Source organism: Camellia sinensis, chromosome 8, assembly GCF_055761805.1.
Source record: "Camellia sinensis isolate YWXY chromosome 8, ASM5576180v1, whole genome shotgun sequence".
Taxonomy (NCBI): domain Eukaryota; kingdom Viridiplantae; phylum Streptophyta; class Magnoliopsida; order Ericales; family Theaceae; genus Camellia; species Camellia sinensis.
This window is the reverse complement of record NC_138968.1, coordinates 200,402,882-200,422,203: the sequence shown is the minus strand read 5'-3', so window position 1 is coordinate 200,422,203 and position 19,322 is coordinate 200,402,882. Positions and strand designations below refer to the sequence as shown.

The 19,322-nt window shown below is 36.8% G+C and overlaps 2 protein-coding genes across 3 annotated transcripts in view; both read left to right on the top strand.

Moving 5' to 3' along the window:
• NUA (nuclear pore anchor) overlaps nt 1-6,184 on the top strand; it is a 71,608-nt gene extending 65,424 nt beyond the window's left edge. For both annotated transcript variants that reach the window (XM_028265414.2, XM_082884579.1), the window contains 11 exons: nt 738-815; nt 926-1,075; nt 1,151-1,222; nt 2,017-2,172; nt 2,284-2,337; nt 2,470-2,557; nt 2,643-2,719; nt 3,039-3,167; nt 3,659-3,763; nt 4,280-4,454; nt 4,573-6,184. In XM_028265414.2, the coding sequence (XP_028121215.2) occupies nt 738-815; nt 926-1,075; nt 1,151-1,222; nt 2,017-2,172; nt 2,284-2,337; nt 2,470-2,557; nt 2,643-2,719; nt 3,039-3,167; nt 3,659-3,763; nt 4,280-4,454; nt 4,573-5,960 (2,472 nt within the window). In that variant the 3' untranslated portion in view covers nt 5,961-6,184. The remainder of the gene's footprint in view (nt 1-737; nt 816-925; nt 1,076-1,150; nt 1,223-2,016; nt 2,173-2,283; nt 2,338-2,469; nt 2,558-2,642; nt 2,720-3,038; nt 3,168-3,658; nt 3,764-4,279; nt 4,455-4,572) is intronic.
• Nucleotides 6,185-9,792: 3,608 nt separating this feature from the next.
• Nucleotides 9,793-12,613, top strand: LOC114318484 (peroxidase 7). The gene is made up of 2 exons (XM_028265381.2): nt 9,793-11,622; nt 11,781-12,613. Exons 1-2 carry the CDS (start codon nt 11,278-11,280, stop codon nt 12,513-12,515), a joined length of 1,080 nt encoding a protein of 359 aa, XP_028121182.2. The 5' UTR covers nt 9,793-11,277; the 3' UTR covers nt 12,516-12,613.
• Nucleotides 12,614-19,322: the final 6,709 nt, after the last annotated feature.

Here is a 19,322-nt window from a genome sequence, read left to right as displayed (position 1 = left end):
AATCTGCCAAAAGTGGGTTTATCATTTTGCATGGAAATTTCAGTTGTATCTCCAAATTCCAAATGCGAGGTAGAAAAAAGGCATGTTCTATCATAATTGAGTTTGACTTGTCCTAGAATCTTCCTAATTGCATACAATTTGTGTTAACTTAGAAGTCCCACGAGTTCTAAAGTAATATTTCAAGCTGGTTTTTATTTCCTGTAGTGTTTAAAAATCATACCAGTATAGTTTTGATGTCAGAAGCTGATACAGTGGCATGAAACCAGTCTTCCTTGTTCTACCATTGATGCACTACTGGTCTATGTCACTAACTTCCCTCTCCTTTTGTATCATGCTTTTCATTCTTCTATGATATTGGAAAAGTATCAACGGCTTACATTTTAAAAAATACTTGGATTGGTTAGACTTTTTATGCATAAAGTGCCTCAATCCAGTTATTGTAAGTACATAAATATTTCTCTACATTTTGGTGGCTGGTGAGTGGAATTGGTTTCAAGATGAAATGCTGCAACTCCAACATAGTAAAATTGGAAGTTAAATGTTTTTGGGTATTAGACTTGCTGGACACTATTTTGAGACATCCTGAAAGGGAATGACAGACTATTGGGATTAACAGATCAGTTTCTAGATATTTCTTGTTAGCATAGAAAATGTTATCACTTAATCCCAATATATGTGTTCATAGTTCATACTGTAATATTTGAATTTTTTTTTTTTTTTTTTTGATACCCTTGCAGGTTAGAGAAGTGAACTTGCTTCGTGAAAGCAACATGCAACTCAGAGAGGAAAACAAGTATAATTTTGAGGAATGCCAGGTTTGGAGTGATTATTCATCATTTTCATGGTTTTATGGTTGTGGTTTTTGGTTTGTTGGTGATGATAATGGTGCCAGTTAGTAACCAGAAAAATTTGAACTTGCTCGTAGAAATTACGTGAAGTTGCCCATAAAGCAAGGATGGAAACCGAGCAACTGGAGACTTCACTGAGAGAGTGTCAAACTGAGGTGGAAGCTTGGAAGAAAGAAATTGAAATGCAGAAAATAGAGAAAGAGCATTTGGAAAAGAGGGTTGATGAGGTGTTGCTTGTTTAATCTTTTTTCTATATTGTTTTCTCTCTTTTTTATCATTCTAATTTCTAAAATCATTTGAAGTTGCTTGTGAGCTGCAAGAATATTGATGTGGAAGATTATGGACGCATGAGAGAAGATATTAAACGGATGCAGGTAACATATTTTTATTTTCTCTGTTTACTTGTCAAAAAAAAACAAAAAAAGTTACTGTATTCTTGGAAATTCAGATACAATGTTGATGGTTTATATCTTACCATTCTTTACAGGAAAAACAAAATTATATCTTTTTAGTGTCATGGAAACCATTGTATGTTCATCGGCTGCCAGTTTATTCACTTACTGGATATGGTATGCCTTACATTGTAGAACGGAAGACTAAAGTTACTGCCACTAATATCATGTTTAGTGTTACTCAGGGTTTAAAAGAAGACCTGGCTGTCATTAGCATATACTCCCTCTGCCTACTTATTGTCCCCACTTTCAAGACACTGTGCTGTAGGAATGCACATAATGATGTGGGATTTCAGTTTTGTCCCAAGTGATTTCTTATTATTTTTTAGTCAGGCATTCATTAATTTACGGCAAAAGGGTATGGTTGGTAATGAAGTAGTAAATACTCAATTGACTTTTCAACAAGGTAGTATATTTAGGGTCTTTGTAATTTAGGAACAAAAAGATTAGGGTTGAAGTATATATTAAACATGCCTAGCTGGTGTAATCATCTTACCATTCCTTGGCACTGGAGAGACGTTTTTCTGTCTGGAACTGCAAAGCAGCCTCTAAAATTTTGGTCACCCTTGTTCTAGTGACCATTGTGTTAATATGGGATTCATTCTGTTGTGCTTATATAAGATAGCTTTTTGGGAAAAGCTTCTTTAAATCAATTTAGTGTGCTCTGGCATTTGGTTATTGAATTCATATTTTATTAAATTATTTTCTTTATGCAGACAAATCTGAGTGAGAAGGTTGCGCAGCTGGAGGAAAATAAGAAACTTCTTTCCGAAAAACAGGTTGTAATATCAGAATTGGAGCAGGACATTGCAAAGAGCAGAATCGAACTAAATGAGAGGGAGGGAAGGATTAACGAAAGTTTGCAAGTTGAGGTACTTGGGCTCAATTGTTTGTGCAGTAGTCAAGTTATTGTGGCTTGCATATAGTTATAATTCTGGCGACCTGTAAAAATCAAATGTCTCTTCATTGTCATTGTCTTTCAGGTTTCTCTGAAATATGAGGTCGAGAGGCAAAAGAAGTTGGTAGCTCAATTAAAGGTGGTTATGATACATTCATTATTCATTTGAATTCAAAATTTTTATTTCATACTTCAAATATATTCTTCTGATAGTATTTGGTTTTTTATTTTTATTTTTAAATTGTTTATTAAATTTTTCTTCATTCTGCAGAAGAAGCTGGAAAACTTGTCGAAGGAAAAGGAGGAGCTGAGCAAGGAGAACCAAGTTCTTTCCAAACAGTTAGAGGACTATAAGCAAGGTAATCATTTTCTTTTCAGCTGTAAATGCATGGCATTATCTTGCTATCAAATTCTTTGTTTCATTCTTTAGTTACCAATTAGCAGGGAGGAGGGGCGTAGGGGATGCGTTAGCTGAACATGCAATGAAGGAAAAAGAGAAGGAGAAAGACACAAGAATACAGGTTTGTGTGACAAGAATTGTTAGAGATTTCTTTCTTCCTAAGTTTTTTGTTTTGGAAAACTCTATCCATACATAAAAATTATACAATAAATACCACATGAATGATATGGCAGTGGCAGTTTTGTAAATATAAGTCATCTTTATGGGTATTTTGTTTTAAATTGAAGGTCATCATTAAGCCACATCATTGTGTATGAAAATTCTGTATGAATTTTCTGTTTATATATCATCACTCTTCTATTTTTTTATTTTAATTTTTATCCCCCGATGTCCCCCTTTTTCCTTTGTGCTCACTTCTTGCATTACTTGTGCGTACGAAGATTCTAGAGAAAACTGTAGAGAGGCAGAGAGAGGAGTTGAAGAAGGAGAAGGATGACCATAAGACAGAGAAAGCAAAGCGTCTGAAGACAGAGAGGACAATAATGGATTCTATAAAGTCTGTCAATCAGGTGCCTGTCCCTGTCCTTGTCCTTGTCTTCGATCAAGTTCACATTTTAGCCTAAAAGTAAAAAAGTCACTAAAAAAGCCACCAACAAATACCAAAAAGTCAGATTCCTTTCCATTCACTCTACTTTTTGCACAGCTTTTCGTAAAAAACCAAAAAGTCATTTCAATCATATTAGTTTTTTTCATCTCATATTTTAGCCAAAAAATAAAAAAGTCACTAAAAAAACATGTTCCCAAACGACCCTAAGTTTCACTTGAGCTACTGATTTGATACTGGAAAATAAGATGTTAGTTGTCTTCTTTTATTATTATTATTATTTTAATTTGCAAATTTTGCTATTTATGCAATTTTACACGGAGACAGTGTAATGCTTTGCATTCAATTCTTGAAGTTGAGATTGTGCTTGCTCTGCTTTCTGGCAAAACATTCTTTTCTCGAATATATAACATTTATAGGGATATGTATTTCTTATTATACCTTACGTCAATTTAGGAAAGAAACAAGCTGGTAGATGGGCTTGAGAAGCATAAGCAGGCCCTAAAGAGGTTGTCAGAGGAATTTGAGAAGCTTAAGCATGCCAAAACCAGTCTTCCAGAGGTAATGCTGTTATTCTACTGCATATCAATTGCATGCCTTTCTGTGAATAATGTGGAATTTTGACTAGTAGAGTGGTCTGTCTTCTTACACTAGTTGCTGTTTGATTTTTTCATTTTTGACTAGTGCTTTTTGATTCTTTTCTTTTCATACACATCTCTTGTATTAGCACCTTTGTGTCTGCAGTTTCTGATGCTGCTCTTTTTCTCTGATTATGTTTAATTTTTGTTTTTTAACAACCCCCCAACTGATTCCACTTGTAAAGTAGGGCATTGCAATTCCATTCATATCTCCTTTGTTCCTGAAATTGCTTAGAATGGCTTCTCATAACGTAAAAAGGTGGATGTTAACATTATTTGCTTTACTTAGTCTTTTAATGTATTCGAAGCACAATCCTCTCTAAGAAGCAGCTTTGATGCCTAGACAACCAGATTGCCATTTTGTTACCTTCTTGTTCTTTGTAAATATTCTTTTTGATAACTGCATCTTGATTTTGACACTGGCTTTAATTATTTTCAGGGTACAACAGTGGTTCAGATTCTTTCTGGGACTCTCTTGGATGACCTTTCTGCTGCCTATTTTCTGGCCGTGGAAAATTTTGAACGTGTTGCTCATTTAGTTTCCAGTGAACTTGGAGCTCCTCTGGCAGACATTTCTCCAGTAGTGGATGCTTCATCTTCAGGACTTGCTATAGGTCTCTTTACTATTTTAATCTTTTAGGATGCCATGTAGATGATTGGATCCTTACTTTTCTCCTTCCCTTTTTTATTTTTCCCAGAAATGTTAATTCGAGTACGTTTATGCCTCCGCAGGTCAGTCAGTTCCTTCCCAGGTGCCAAGCATCTTACCTGCAATTGGCTCCACAACAAGTTTGCCATCAGCTAAACCGACAGAAGAAAGAGAGAAGAGATTTACTTTACCAAAATCGAATGTTGAAGCCCGTAAAACGGGAAGGAAGTTAGTTCGACCTCGTATTATAAAGCCTGAAGAGCCTCAGGGAGATACAGAGATGCCAGAAATTGAGGGATCCAACAATGATGGAAAGTCTGTGTCCTCTCATAACTTAGAAACTCAAGGAAGCCTAACGCTACTGACCCATACAACTGTTCGCAAACGCCTTGCTTCTTCAACCTCTCCTGAGTTACAAGAAGAGTCACTTGTTCAATGTGGCACTAGCTCCGATGTGGAAGCACCTGTGCTGAAGAAATCCAAAGGCTCAGATTTTTCACAAGACGGTGCTGAAGGACAAACTGCTGCTGTTTTGGAAAATTTGGAAACTCTACCTGCTGTGGAAGAACCTTCAGATGCTATTGGTGATTTGCCCCAAGGTTCCAATGAGGAAGCCATTGATGCTGAGAAGGATGATGTAGAGACTAGTGGGGAGCAGGATGAGGAGCCAAAGGTGGGTGGTGATAATAATCAAGTTGAGTTGCAGAGCGAGAGCAATGATGTTTTGGAGGAGATACCGTATAAGCAAAATGAATCAGAGGGGGTCTTTGATGAAGGGTCGAAGGTTCTTGCTGAGCAGGATTTCCAGCAGTCAGCGGTGGAGTCTGGAAGTGAGCAGGAAGAGGGAGAGTTGGTCCCCGATGTCGCTGATGTTGAAAGTGGTGGCAATATGTCTGGGATGGTGGTGGAGAGCCAAGAAATTGGGGAAAATCAGCCTGAGGCTGCAGCGCTAGCTCCTCCTCCTGTGAGTTCACCTGTGGGTGATGAGGAAACTCTAGTTGCTGCTGCTGCTACTGCTGCTGCTACAGTCGATTTTGGAGAAACTAGTTCTCCCCAAGTTCTGAATGATGAAGGGGATACAGCAGAAGCGAATGCTGAGGGTGCAGACAATTTGAATGATGGTAACAACCACCAGGAGGTAGCAATGGAAGCAGATCAGAACCCTGAAGCTGCTGCCGCCTTAGAAACTACTACTGGGGTGAGAACTAAAACAGGTACTGTAGAAATTGGTATGTCAAAACAAGGTAGGCCAAGTGTCTCAGCAGAAACGCAAGAAGTAAAACAGGTATCCCCTGTAGGACAGAGCTCAAGCTCAACTACTATTAATCTGCAAGAAAGGGCAAAGCAAAGGTCACTATTAAGGCAGGCAGGAGTGATTTCTTCCTCAGTGGGTAGAGGTCGTGGAAGAGCAGCTCGTGGCCGTGGTGCTCGTGGTGGACGTGGACAGTCCTCTGGTGGACAGGGAGGCTAAGGGTTTTTTTTTTTGGGGAAGTTGGTGCACATCATTAGTTAGTTGAATGAATTTATACCTGTATGTGTTTCTGTGCTCTTGGCGGTGCAATCCATTGTTACATTTTCTTCTTGTACAGAATGACCTTAAGCAGCTACCTGGGGAATTTCTGACTCTGTTGATGTTATTGCAGTAGATGCACTAAAAGGTGGACTTTTATGTTATATACATTTGTTTTTTCAAAATTCTTATGCAGATTTTGTGGGTGAACACTTCAATTGCCACTGTTATTTTGATGAGAACGTCAAGAAACTAAAAATTAATTGAAAATAGGAGGGTGATGACGCGTGTCAGAAAGATCTTCAGGGTTATATTTTCGGGAGTAATGCTAGAGATACAAAAAATTTTACCAAATGAATGACCAAACCTCTCACACCCATGTGAGAGGTTTGGTCATTCATTTGGTAGAAAATTTGGGGCCTATAGCATTTTTCTATTTTCGCTGTTCGCCATTGCCTTGCTATGCTGATGGTAATAGGCATGCAGCAATAGGTGCTTCCTTCCCAATAAGTACTGGGCTGGGCGTGAAAATTGGATCGCCTCCTCTGCAGCACTATTCAATCCACTCATTGTCTTGCACTCAGTTGCTGGTCATCCGGCTGGTAATCCGGCAAATATGGTGATAGCCACTGTTAATAAAGTGACAATTGCGGTAGACAAGAGTTATACTGGTTGTTTGGGCGATTGATAGACACGCACAAAACGTGGCTTTTCCCTCACCTTTGGATCCCTGGTTGTCACATGGCTTCATCTGCTGGAGAGTGCAAGGCATGGCTGGACAGGAGACGGATCTGTGAAAATCAAGTACAGGAAAAACTGGCAATTTTTATTTATTTATTTATTTTTGAAGAAGGTGAAGTACACGCTCTGTGCTGGAGGTTTTGCATAGTTACAGGAACTTTTTTTTATAGTTTTTGAAATTACATTGACCTCTTTTACTTTTTCTAACATTATCATAATTTCCCATTCCATTAACATGGCCCAAAATCTTGTGAGGTGAGTGGAATTTTCCCTAATATAATTTTGCAAGTATAAATTATCATTTTGTTTCTAAAACTTTTCCAAAATATATGTGATGTCTTTCAATTCTTATATAAAGTTCATAAACTTTTATACAAGGTCAATCATTAATGAAGGTGGGAAAAAATATCCATATTGTTTTTTTTTTTTTTTTTTTTTTTTTGTTGAGAACGAATATCCATATTGTTTGAATTAATTTTAAGATTTGAATTGAGAAAAAAAAAAAAAATAGTTTAAATGAAAGAAACAAAGATAAACATAGGGAACTAACTATTTCAACTAAAGTTCAGTTTTAATAATAAATGACAAATTGTCTGAATAGTTTATTATTCTCAAATAATTTATTGACTCTTATTCCATGTTAACTATTTTAATTGTTGTAATAGGATTATGCTCCACTTTTTTTTTTTTTTTTTTTGGGTCAAATTTTTTTTTTTTAAATTGGAGAATATTGTCTGGCCATTTTTTTTTTTTTTTTTTTTTTTTATCACACATCAATGATAGATTTAAGGACTCAAATAGAAAAACTAAATTTGAGAAAAACATTGGATTGTGAACAGATAAAATGATAATTTACCTATATGTATAAATAAGCAAGTTAAAAAAGAAAAAAGAAAAAAGAAAAAAGCAACACATGATATTTATAATGTAGCATTTGGTAATATTTACATGTTCATGTTTTTCTATGAATATGAAATGTTTTTATATTTAATTTTGCTATTAAAAAAAACTATTTTTGATGTACATATATATTTCAAAACAAATATATGTGTGTGTTTAGTGAGTTGCGATGGTGTTGGATGATGGGGCTAGCAGTGATGGAAGAGAAAAATGAAGGAGAAAATAGAGGGAAGAGAAACAAAACAAATATATGGCATTGTTAATTGTAGCGGTAACCATGGAGGAAATCAACGAGAGAAGAAAAAGAAACAAGGAAAGAAAATGAAAAACATAAATTGGAAAGAGGAATGGGTAATGGAAACTGATTTGAGAGAGAAAAAGAGTTTGATGCATCGCAAAAATGTGAAGATAAAACATGTAGCAACAAGAGTATGAAAACTCTTCTATAAATCTGTTAAATTCAAAAACTATCAAAATTATAAGAAAAATAAGAGAATTCTTTCAACGAAACTATAAGTTAGTTATCAAAAATTAAGTAGTCATAAGACTTCCAATCATTTTTTATGATATGACCTTAAACCAGTTAGGAAACAACCAAATAAGGTAGTTCCTTAATTAACACAGAACAATTAAATAAAATAAGAAAATTACCAAAAAGAAAAGAAAGAAAAATAAATATTCATGTAGACTGGATAAATCAAAACTTTTTTTGAAAAAGGCCAAATTATGAAACTGAAGGCCTAAACATATGGAATTCACCTAAAATTTACCTAGGTCTATAATAAAGCTACAAGTTATGATGTCCACCACGTTTCACATGTCTCCATCAAATTTCTCGCAATTATGAGTATGTGCACTGTACGGGGGTGATTTCCGCACTATGAAGAAGGGTTGAACTTCGTGGATGAACAGCAGGCTTTGGAAATTGAAGATTTGCACAGAATAACAAATGGTGAGGCTGCCCGACCGGGGTTTGGTCGGAAACCCCTCCGATGGTAAAGTCAGGGATTCAGGGAGAGGAAAAAGAGAGGAGAGAATATAAAGAGTGTATATGTGTTCAGTGTGTGGATTTCGGATCCCTTGAGAGTGAATAGTGTTCACCTTTTATAGGAGAAGGTTGTTTGTCGTTCAAGTCCTTCTCTCTCCGCCATCTGTCCAATGTGTCTTATTCGTGGTCGTCTCCTATTGGAGGAGGACGACCACTCAGCCTGACACTTGGGTGCAGGTTTGTTTTGTTTGTCTCATTAGCGGACATCTCTCATTGGAGGAGGACGACCACTCCGCCTGCCATTCAGATGCAGGTCTGTCATATATGCACCTTGTCCCTCTGCGTCTCCATGTCTCCACGTTCTGTTCATACAGAGGGGGAGGAGCAGGGTTGTTTGTCTCTTGTGGGCCCAAGAAAGATCTCTAGTGAATTGGCCTTCTCTAAGTTGGTCTGCTCTAGAACGGTTGTCCAACCAGGAGGTCTAGCATGTTGCTCAACCCATTTCGGAGTGGTTCTGTCCATCCAGAAGGTCCACCATGTTGCTCGGCCCACTTTGGAGTGACGCTCGTACATTGGGCCAAACTCCTATGATTGTCTTGCTTCGGAGCAAGTGTTGGCCATAGGGCTGAGGTCCGACCTAGCTCCACTTGGAGTGAGCATCGCAATGGACCTAGCACCAAGACTTGATTAATTTTTACCCACTTCATGCACATCACTTTGTCTTTATTAATGCTTTTTATCTTGTTTATTCATGTACTTATTCATATGTTCTGAGAATTATATGGCTAAACACTCTGTGTATCAGAGAGAGCAAAAGAAATAGAAATTGTTTTTTATTATTTTTTTTAATTTTTAGAGGGACAGTGTGAGTTTTGCTGGAATTGAGAAGTAGAAGAAGAAAAAAAATAAGGGAAATGTGAAATAAAAGCTATGAAAAGAAAGATGAAAATGAGAGGGAAAATGGAAGAGGGAGACGGAGAAACAATAGAGAGAGGGTCAATTTATTGAAGGAAGAAAATGATATGGGTCATGATTCAATGTAATTGTGCCCATAGGATTATAGTAGTTGAGGGACGTCTTTGTAATTATGTAAAACCTCAAGGGAGGTCATTGCTAAAAAGAGATGATGAAGGGCAATTTTGACATTTTAATACGTTCTGTTAGGTATTCTACGGGATAGATGATAAAAGTGAGAATAATGACAATAGTTTTAAAAGTAAAGAAAGTCATGTAATATTGAAAATATAGGGAAGATCTCTAAAGTTATATAAATCTCTAAAGAGTTAGTGTAATTTACTAAAACAATAAGGTCCATATAATTACTAACACCATTTTTTTTTGGGACAAATTATACTGTTAGTCCTTATACTTTAGTCCTTATATCATTTTGATTCCTATAATTTCAATTGAATTTTGACCTTGAATTTTTCAATTTTGTCAAATTGGTCCAATTCCTTCCAATTGTTAGCATTTTTTAATGACAAATATGCATGTGAGCGGCATGTTTCATGCAATGAAAATTTTGCGCCAAAAACCTTAACGACGTTATTAATTGGACTAATTTGATACAAAATCTAAAATTAGTAGTCAAAATTAATCCAATTAAAATTATAAGAATTAAAATACTATACATAAACAGAATTTATAATTGAGTTTCTTATAGCTAGCTACAAAAGTAATGGATCATATATATTTATTAACGAAACCCCATTGCTTTAGTAATAGGACATATAATAAGAAATCTGCTTATATAGAGTATTATTCTATTTAAATATATATATATATATATATATATTTTCTAAACTTCAGTTCATAATTTAAAAAATTAAAAAAAAAAAAAACCACCAATAAGCTTCCTGTATAAAAGTTATATCTATCTATCTTCTATATTATTATTAAGTGAAGGCCTTAATTAGTGTAGTAAAGTCTTGCTCTTCTCATGCCATGTGGTAGTGCTTTTTATTAAAAAAAAAAGAAAAAGAAAAAGTTACACAAAGAGGTTGGTAAGATTTAAACCTATGACCATAAATTTCAAATAAAAAGACTCATACCACTTAAATTATGTATATATTATAATATTAATTTTTTTATTTTTTTATTTATTTAAATTGTATATGCATTTAAAATAATGCCAACCTTTGATTTAAAGTGATGTTTTGAAAAGTTAGTAAAAAATTGATTTTTTAATTTTTTTTAGATTTTTAAAACTTTTTTATATAAAAAATAGAGAAGTAATAAGACTTGAAAAAAAGTTAAAAAGTAAAAAACCTGACTTTTTATCAGCTTGTCAAAACACCCAAAAATAAATAAACAAATAAATAAATAAAATAAAAACTCCGTCCAACAACTAACTCAAGACATGTTGGCAAGTCAGGGTAAATATAAGAAAGTGTATGTCACGTATTCTCCACAAGGAACCACATAATCGTGTCTGTAGTGCTGCTGCTGTCATGTGTATATAAAGAAGGAAAGGCAGAAGAAGTTTCAAAAACAAAACAGGAACACATAAATAATTTATCTTTTGTTTTGTGAGCCTAACGCTTTGGGTGTGTGTGTGTGTGGCTATTCGCTGCAGAGACTACTAATTGAAGTTATATATATATATATATATATATTTGAAGGAAGAAAAAGCAGAAGAGAGAAAAAGGGATGAAGTGGAGGTGGTGCTTTTCAATCGTCTTAGTCCTCCTTGTTCATCACATGGAGATGGAGTTGGCCATGGCCCTCTCAGCCAAAGATGTAACACCACCACTTGTTCCCACGACCATGAAGAAAACCATTTCTCCCAAGTGGCGGGTTCCGGTGGCACGGCCAAGGCCAAAAATCATTCCTCCTACTCCTACGGAATTAGCTTACCTGTCACCCACTCACTATCTCAAATCATGCCCCAATCTTGAAGCCATCATCCAACAGAAAGTCAATGCTTGGGTTAAGAGGGACTACACCATGGCTGCAAGCATCATCCGCCTGCACTTTCACGACTGCGCTGTTAGGGTGGGTGTAAATCAATCAATCAGTCAATCAATCGATCTGATTCCCTTTGATTCTTGATTCTAGATTATTGATTTATTTAATCGGAAAACTATCTATCTAATAAAACATATATGTATGTATGTATGTAAATACTTACGTGGTTTAAATTAAATTTGCAGGGATGCGATGCTTCAATATTGCTAAACCACGCAGGGAGCGAGAGGAGAGCTTTGGCAAGCAAGACGCTGAGAGGGTTCGAATTGATAGATGAGATAAAGGCGGAGGTGGAGAAGAGTTGTCCTCCTAAGACAGTGTCTTGTGCTGACATCCTGACCGCTGCAGCTAGAGATGCCACCGTCATGGCTGGTGGTCCATTCTGGGAAGTCCCCTTCGGTAGGAAAGACGGCCGAGTTTCCCTCGCCAACGAAGCCAACTCCGTTCCCCAGGGACACGAAAATGTCACTGCTTTGATTGAATTCTTCCAAGCACGCGGACTCAACATTCTTGACTTGGTTATCCTCTCTGGCTCCCACACCATCGGAAGGTCTACCTGCTATTCCATTCGACAGAGGCTCTCCACCGATAACATCGATCTTAAATATCTGAATTCTCTCAGGAGGCAATGCAACAACAGTAATATTAATATTAATCTTAATCGGTTTGTTGATCTGGATGCTACCACTCCCAACACGTTCGACGAGATTTACTACACAAATCTTGAGAAGAAGATGGGACTACTACAGACGGATCAGTTGCTCTACTCGGATGCAAGAACTTCACCCCTTGTTGCTGCCTTGGCATCTCAACCCTCTCTCTTCTTTAACCAATTCGCAGTCTCCATGATCAAGCTCGGCAATGTCCAAGTTCGTACTGCAGGCGAAGTTCGGCTTAACTGCAACTATGTCAATCCTTAGGCGACGACGATGACGACGACTACTACTATTACTTATTATTAGACTCCTTCCAATTTCATTTCATTGTTGAGAAAAATATATTCTACCGTGTTCCTTAATTCGCCTTGTTCTTTCCGCTCCTCCTCCTCCTCCTCTTTCCATTTTTCTTCTATTTTAATTCCATATATATATATATATATATTTCAAATTTGATTGATTTGCACTCAAATAGTAAAAATGATGCTACAACAGTGCCAGTACTACCACTAATTACTAATTTTTATTAGATTCTGCAATCTATTAATTCTTGCTACGAGGTTTGAGGTTCTATCAAATTAATTTTGTAGCACTTTAATGCTCTCCAGAAAGAAAAAAAAAACGCATATGCTTTCGAGAGGAAAATATCTTGACACTGGTACGTCGGTTTGGAGGTCTCCACTCCACGACCTTCCATTCCATGCGGCCGCTTTCTTTTGCTGGTTATATGATCTATTATTGACTGTGGTTGTTTAGTAGAAACGGTTATCTAGACATAAATCAGGTAAATTTTAAAATATATATATATATATATTATATATAATTTCATTTTCTACTAAAAGCTAGTATAATAAAAAGGTAAAAACTTCTTAAAATTCACCAAGGATCCTCTAGAGTGAAATTTTCTTAAAGTTTCCTAGAGTGCTACATTGTGTGGTTGAGATTTACTGGCAAGTCACATCAGAAAAATTGATTTGACTTGCCAGTAAATCTCAACCACACAATGTAGCACTCTAGGAAACTTTAGGAAAAAATCACTTTAGAGAATCCTTGCTCCTTAAAATTTGCTTTACGTATGCATCTTAACAACACCTTATATTATTTTATTAAAAAAATTACAAGAAAGTGATAAAATTTCAAATATTCTTATCGTCCAACAAAGATATACATTTGCTACTCGAAAGGAATGCATTTTATTGATGTTTAGATTATAGTTCTAAATCGCGGTATCGACTAACGTAACGGTATCGATCACAGAGTATCGGTATCGGCCGGTACGTATCGGAAATCGGGTGCCGCAACCGTGAAATTTTAAAAATCATTAGCAATCCCTCTAAAACCAAATTTTATGCATTTTTTTTGACTCTTTTAACTTTAATTTGTTACATTTCAATCAAAATTTCGTTATGTAGGAACATTTTTGACTCATTTTCAACTAAATGATTTGTATTTATTTTTGACATATGTTAAATTTTTAATAAAAAAATTGATTTGAATATTTATTTTTTCTTGTACTGAGAAAAAAATAAAAATATATATTAATATAAATAGAGGTGTAGGTGTATAAACAGGTGTAACCACACCACCTCCAAAAAAAAAAAAAAAAAAAAAAACCCTTGTCCCTGGCTTCTTCACTACAAGTAATATCCAAGTAACTCTCTCTTTTATGTCATACTATAAACAAATAAATAGAAAAAAAAAAAAAAACTTAAGCATTTGAATCTACAAATCCACCGTAAACCCATGCACCTCCATGTACCCAAATAACTCTCTCTTCTTACCCATCTCAACTTGGACTCCCAATGCACCTCCATGTATATCCACTTTAATCTCATACTTCTATACCATAATACAACCACCTCTCTCTCTCTCTCTCAAAATGTTGACCAGAAGTTGCAGAATCCCGCCAAACCCAGGCAACTTCAGCTTTAGATCGATGGGGAAAAAAAAAAAAACCAGAAACAGAAATAGAGCACATCAAGAAGAAAAACAGAGCTGCGGCACAACAACAACAGAAACAGAGACTGTATCGGCCCGTATCGGCGCATATATCGGATTCACGCCGTTACGTACCGGGACTCGGACGCTACGGCTGTGAATTTCATTCTCACCGGTATACCGGTGAATATCCGAATTAGTGCTATGATTTTTCGGTACGAATCAGTCGGTCCGTACCGTACCGTACCGCACCGGCCGATATTTAGAACTATGGTTTAGATTCAATTGCATTAACTACCAAAAAAAGATTCAACATGGGTTAAGTTTCAGTCAAACATTTTCATATAGAAGTTGTTAACGTTAGTTCTCAGAAAAATATATATATATATATATATATATATAAATGGAAAGAAAATGAAATAATTGCAAAAATAGCATAACATTTTTTACAAAAATAATTACAAATATGAATATAATTATGTAATTATTTTTTTGTCCCTTCCACATTACAAGTAAAAGAGGCAAATGGTTGACTTCAAGTGTGATGTCTATTTGAATTTTATTACTATATGTTAGGTCCCTACTTGTTGCCAATTCCTCGAATAAGCTTAGTTTAACTGAGTTGTAATTGTTCCTTGTTTTTTGGTCTTCTTGCTCGAGCGGCCAAAGTTACGCTCGAGCGGAGTTTGCACATTCTCAGTAGTTTGGCTTGTCTGCAAATATACTGGGAGGCGTGTTTTTGCCCTCGAGCATGAGTTTCAGTGCTTGAGCATAGACCTATTTTATCGCACGCGTTCTAGTGACTTCCCTCGAGCGGCAAGTCCTGCGCTCGAGCGGGGTTCGTGGCCCCTGTTTTCTATATATATACGTGATTAAGTTCGTTTTTAGGTTTAACGCTTCTAGATATGTTTTGAGGGCTCTAGGGTTTTCTTTTGGGGCTATTTTGCTAGTTTTCCTTTGATGTTTGCTCGAGTATTAAACTCACATGGTTTGATAATTCACATCAAAGGGTTGTTTGAGTGATCATCTTCAAGTGTGTTCTTCTTCGATGGAATCCAGAGATTCAAGCGTAGAGTGTTCGAAGGTGTTTGAAACTGTGTGCGGTCGTTGAGTTGATGTGGATGTTGTGGAATCAACATCAATCTAATCAATTTTGAGACGAAGGTTGCGGTGGAATATATACAAATCGTTGAAGACAAATTGAAAGAGTTTGGGTAATTTGTTTGGGTATTTTGTATTCTTTCTTTCTCTCATAGTGGATTGATTTGTGGCATTTCGTTCGTGATTTTTTAATCATAATTGGAGGTGCTCCAATAGTAATTTTTTCTACGTAAAAATCATTTGTGTCAATTTATTGTTCTTGAAACAACAATCTAAATCACTTTCGTACGTGCTTGATGATTAGATTGTTAGTTTTAACTGTTTGGAAATTGGTACAATTAAATCTTGATCTAATCATGAATCACTTAGGTTTTTCAATTGGTATTAGAGCAGGTCACTCTTTGTTTTTATCAAAACTATAGGAGTATGATTGGTGATCTGGATTCAATTCGAGAAGGTAACTCGACCTATGGACCTCCGTTACTTGATGGTACAAACTATTCTTATTGGAAATCTCGTATGAGAGCGTTTTTAAAATCTATCGATGAGAAAGTTTGGCATTGTGTGATCTATGGGTGGAGTGAACTTGTTGTCACCATTGATGGTATTGATATTCCCGAACCTCTTGATAAATGAGATGCGTTCGACTATCAAAACTCGAGTTGGAACAGTAAGGCTCTCAATTCCCTCTTTTGTTTCGTCACACCTGAAGAGTTTCGTCGTATTTGCACGTGTGAGGTAGCAAAAGAGGCTTAGGACATTCTTGAAACTATTCATGAAGGTACTACTTCTGTTAAAAGGTCAAAACTTCAATGTCTCACATCTTCTTTTGAAACTCTTTTTATGCGTGATGATGAGACGTTTGATGATTTTTATGCTATACTCAGTGACATCGTGAATTCTTGTTTCACACACGGTGAAAAAATCCCTGAAGCTAAGGTTGTTGGAAAAATTTTGAGGTCTTTATCCAAGAGGTTCTAATAAAAAGTTACAGCTATTGAGGAGGCTCAGAATGTTGATACCCTCAAGCTTGATCAGTTGGTTGGAAACTTGCAGACTTATGAAGCCCACCAGATTTCTAAGAAAAAAACAAAAAGATAGTGTGGCATTTACAAGTGCTCATGAGACTGCAAAGACCCTTGAGATTGAGTTTGATCTAGAGTCCGAAATGACGGCTATGTTTACTAAATAGTTTAAAAAAGATTTAAAGAAAAATAAATCTAATTTCAAGGACCCTATTTCAAAAGATAAGAGTAATGAAAAACCCAAAATTTGTCCACCAAAAATTGCTCCAAAAACTGAAAAGAAGATTGTAAAGGGGCAAGGTGTCAAGTGTTACGAATGTCAAGGGTTTGGACATATTGCTCTTGAATATCCATCGAAAAATAATGAAAAGAAAGTCTATACAGTGACTTGGGATGATGAAAGCGGGTCAGAGCAAGAACTCGAAGAAACCGAACCGGTGAAGACGGAGATAGTACTTACAAGGCATTCTGGTCTACTCTCACTCAACCTCCTCCAAAGCCAGTGGAATTTGCTCGGGGTCAGAATCTGCACCGTGCTCCTACCTTTGATGGGAGTAATTACATGTTCTGGAAGATCAGAATGAGGATGTTTCTGAGAGCTCACGACCCTGAGGGCTGGCAAGCCATTGAAAAGGATGTTGAAAGCGCTGATAATCTGAGCAATCAAAGAGTTCTGACTACCATTCGTGAAGCAATTTCTGATGAAGAACAACAACGGATTGCTCACTGCACAAAGGCCAAAGATGCATGGGATATTCTGAGTCAATTTCATGAAAAAGGAGAGTTATCTTCACTACCATCTACCAAATTTCATGCCTTAGTTGCTCGACTAGATGAGGTCCAGAAGAAAGAGGAGCAAAAAGAATATGATGAAACCTCAGAAGACAATGATGAGATTGATGGTGATGACCTACATCAAGCTTATGAAAAGTTTTACGATGAATCTTTAAATTTGTCTAAGATCAATGACAAACTCACTCTCAAGCTCAAAGCATGTGAAAGCGAGAATGCCAGGCTAAAGGGAGAGATTGAAGTTGCAAAAAGGGATGTCATCAAGATCTCAAATGACAAGCAAGACCTCTGCGGAAAGCTTCTATCTTGTGAAACCGAAAGGAATGAACTTCTGAGCATCTATGCCACATTTGAAAACAAGATTGGAATCCTTGAGATGTCACAAGCCACGTTGGAAGAGCTGATTGGTCAGAAAGAGGAAGAACTCAAAGTTGCTAGAGCCACAATAAATATGTGGAACAAAGGATCAAAGACACTTGAAAGCATCATCGGGTCTCAACAAATGAGTGGTGATAAAAGTGGGATATGCTATACTGCTATGACACTTCAAAAGGGACAGGCTTCTACATCACATGACCTGAGGGAAAGCTCAAGGGTGATACTTCTCTTCATTCAAATGGGGTAAGATCGAAAAACTGGAGGTAAAACCCGTGTTTGTTTGTCATTTTTGTGGGAGGTATGGCCATATTTGTCCTTATTTTTTTGAGTTGTTTGGTAAAGTGTCTAAAAGAGGTAGAAATTCTAATACTTCTTGGGTTAGGAGACAACCTTACATGTTTAGGCGGAACACCAAGATTTATGAGGGTGTTCACAACGCTAAGACGTCTACCAAGATTGCCAGTCCTGTTTTCACTAAGACCAAAAAGATATGGGTTAGAAAGAGCGACTTAACGTGTTTCGTTGTTCACATTGCACTAAAAGGTTGTGACCCACACATGTGGTATCTTGATAGTGGGTACTCTCGTCATATGTTTGGTGACAAATCCTGCTTCACATCTCTTGATAAATATGAAGGAGGAATTGTTACCTTTGGAGATGGTGGGACTTCTAGAGTCATTGGTAAGGGCTCTATAAGTGCCGCTGGCCTTCCTAAGCTTGAAAATATTTTGCTTGTTGACGGCCTTAAAGCTAATCTGTTGAGCATTAGTCAAATGTGTGATTCCCATCATGAAGTATTATTTTCAAAAAATAAATGTGAAATTTTGGATAAGAAAATAAATACTGTCATGCATGGGGTTCGCACATCTGATAATTGCTATGAGATTGTTACCACTAATGATCTTACTTGTCACTTAGTTATCATAAGTAACATTGACCTGTGGCATTAAAGGTTAGGTCACATGAATTTCAAAGATCTAACTAAGATTGCCAACAAAGAGCTTATGAGGGGAGTACCCAAGTGGGTAAGAATGTGAACCATGTGTGTGGTCCGTGTCAACTTGGGAAGCAAACTCGTGCTCCTCATAAAAGGTGAACAGTTTCACAACCAAACTTCCTCTTGAATTGGTTCATATGGATCTTATGGGACCCACTCGTACTGAAAGCATTGGAGGTAAAAGATACATTTTTTTAACCGTTGATGATTACACTCGTTTTTCATAGGTAATGTGGAGGCTGAATACATGGAAAAATCAGATGGTGCGTACCATTGGAAGACTGATATTAATCGGCTATATCCTACGAGAGTGGGGAGCCGAATATAATAGATGTGCCGAATAAGTGTAAGTCCTTAGGGCCGAATAAAAAAAAGGACAATGATTAAAAAGTAGGCCCTGGCCCCGAGGATCAAAAAGAACAGGTATAAATACAGGAACAACGGTTATAGAAAGGTATGTAAGAATCACTTCACAAAACTTAGTAAAGAAGCTACCCTGAGTGTCTAAACTAACTTGTCCGTTGGAGTGCTAATTCCGGCACCCCCGACCGGAGTGTTTGTATCTTTTCAGGTGACTAGCTGAGGATCACTAGCGTCTCCCAGGATCCGAAAAGTATTTCCAAACCACTTCTTCACAATTGGCGCCGTCTGTGGGAATACTCAAATACATCCATGGCAGACGTGACTGAAGATCCTCCGGTAGCCATTGACGAGACCGCACAGGGAGATGACCTCACTCCAGCAAATATGCTCGGAAAAGAAACCATTGCTGCAAGACACGCCTTGAACTTCGACTCACCAACGACCTCAGCGCACGAGACAATGCAGGCGATCATCGAA

Excerpts from the sequence above, each read along its gene's own strand:
- LOC114318484 (XM_028265381.2), top strand. The coding sequence starts at position 11,278 with ATGAAGTGGAGGTGGTGCTTTTCAATCGTCTTAGTCCTCCTTGTTCAT. Across the intron at positions 11,623-11,780 it reads TTCACGACTGCGCTGTTAGG|GGATGCGATGCTTCAATATT; the intron begins GTGGGTGTAAAT and ends TTAAATTTGCAG.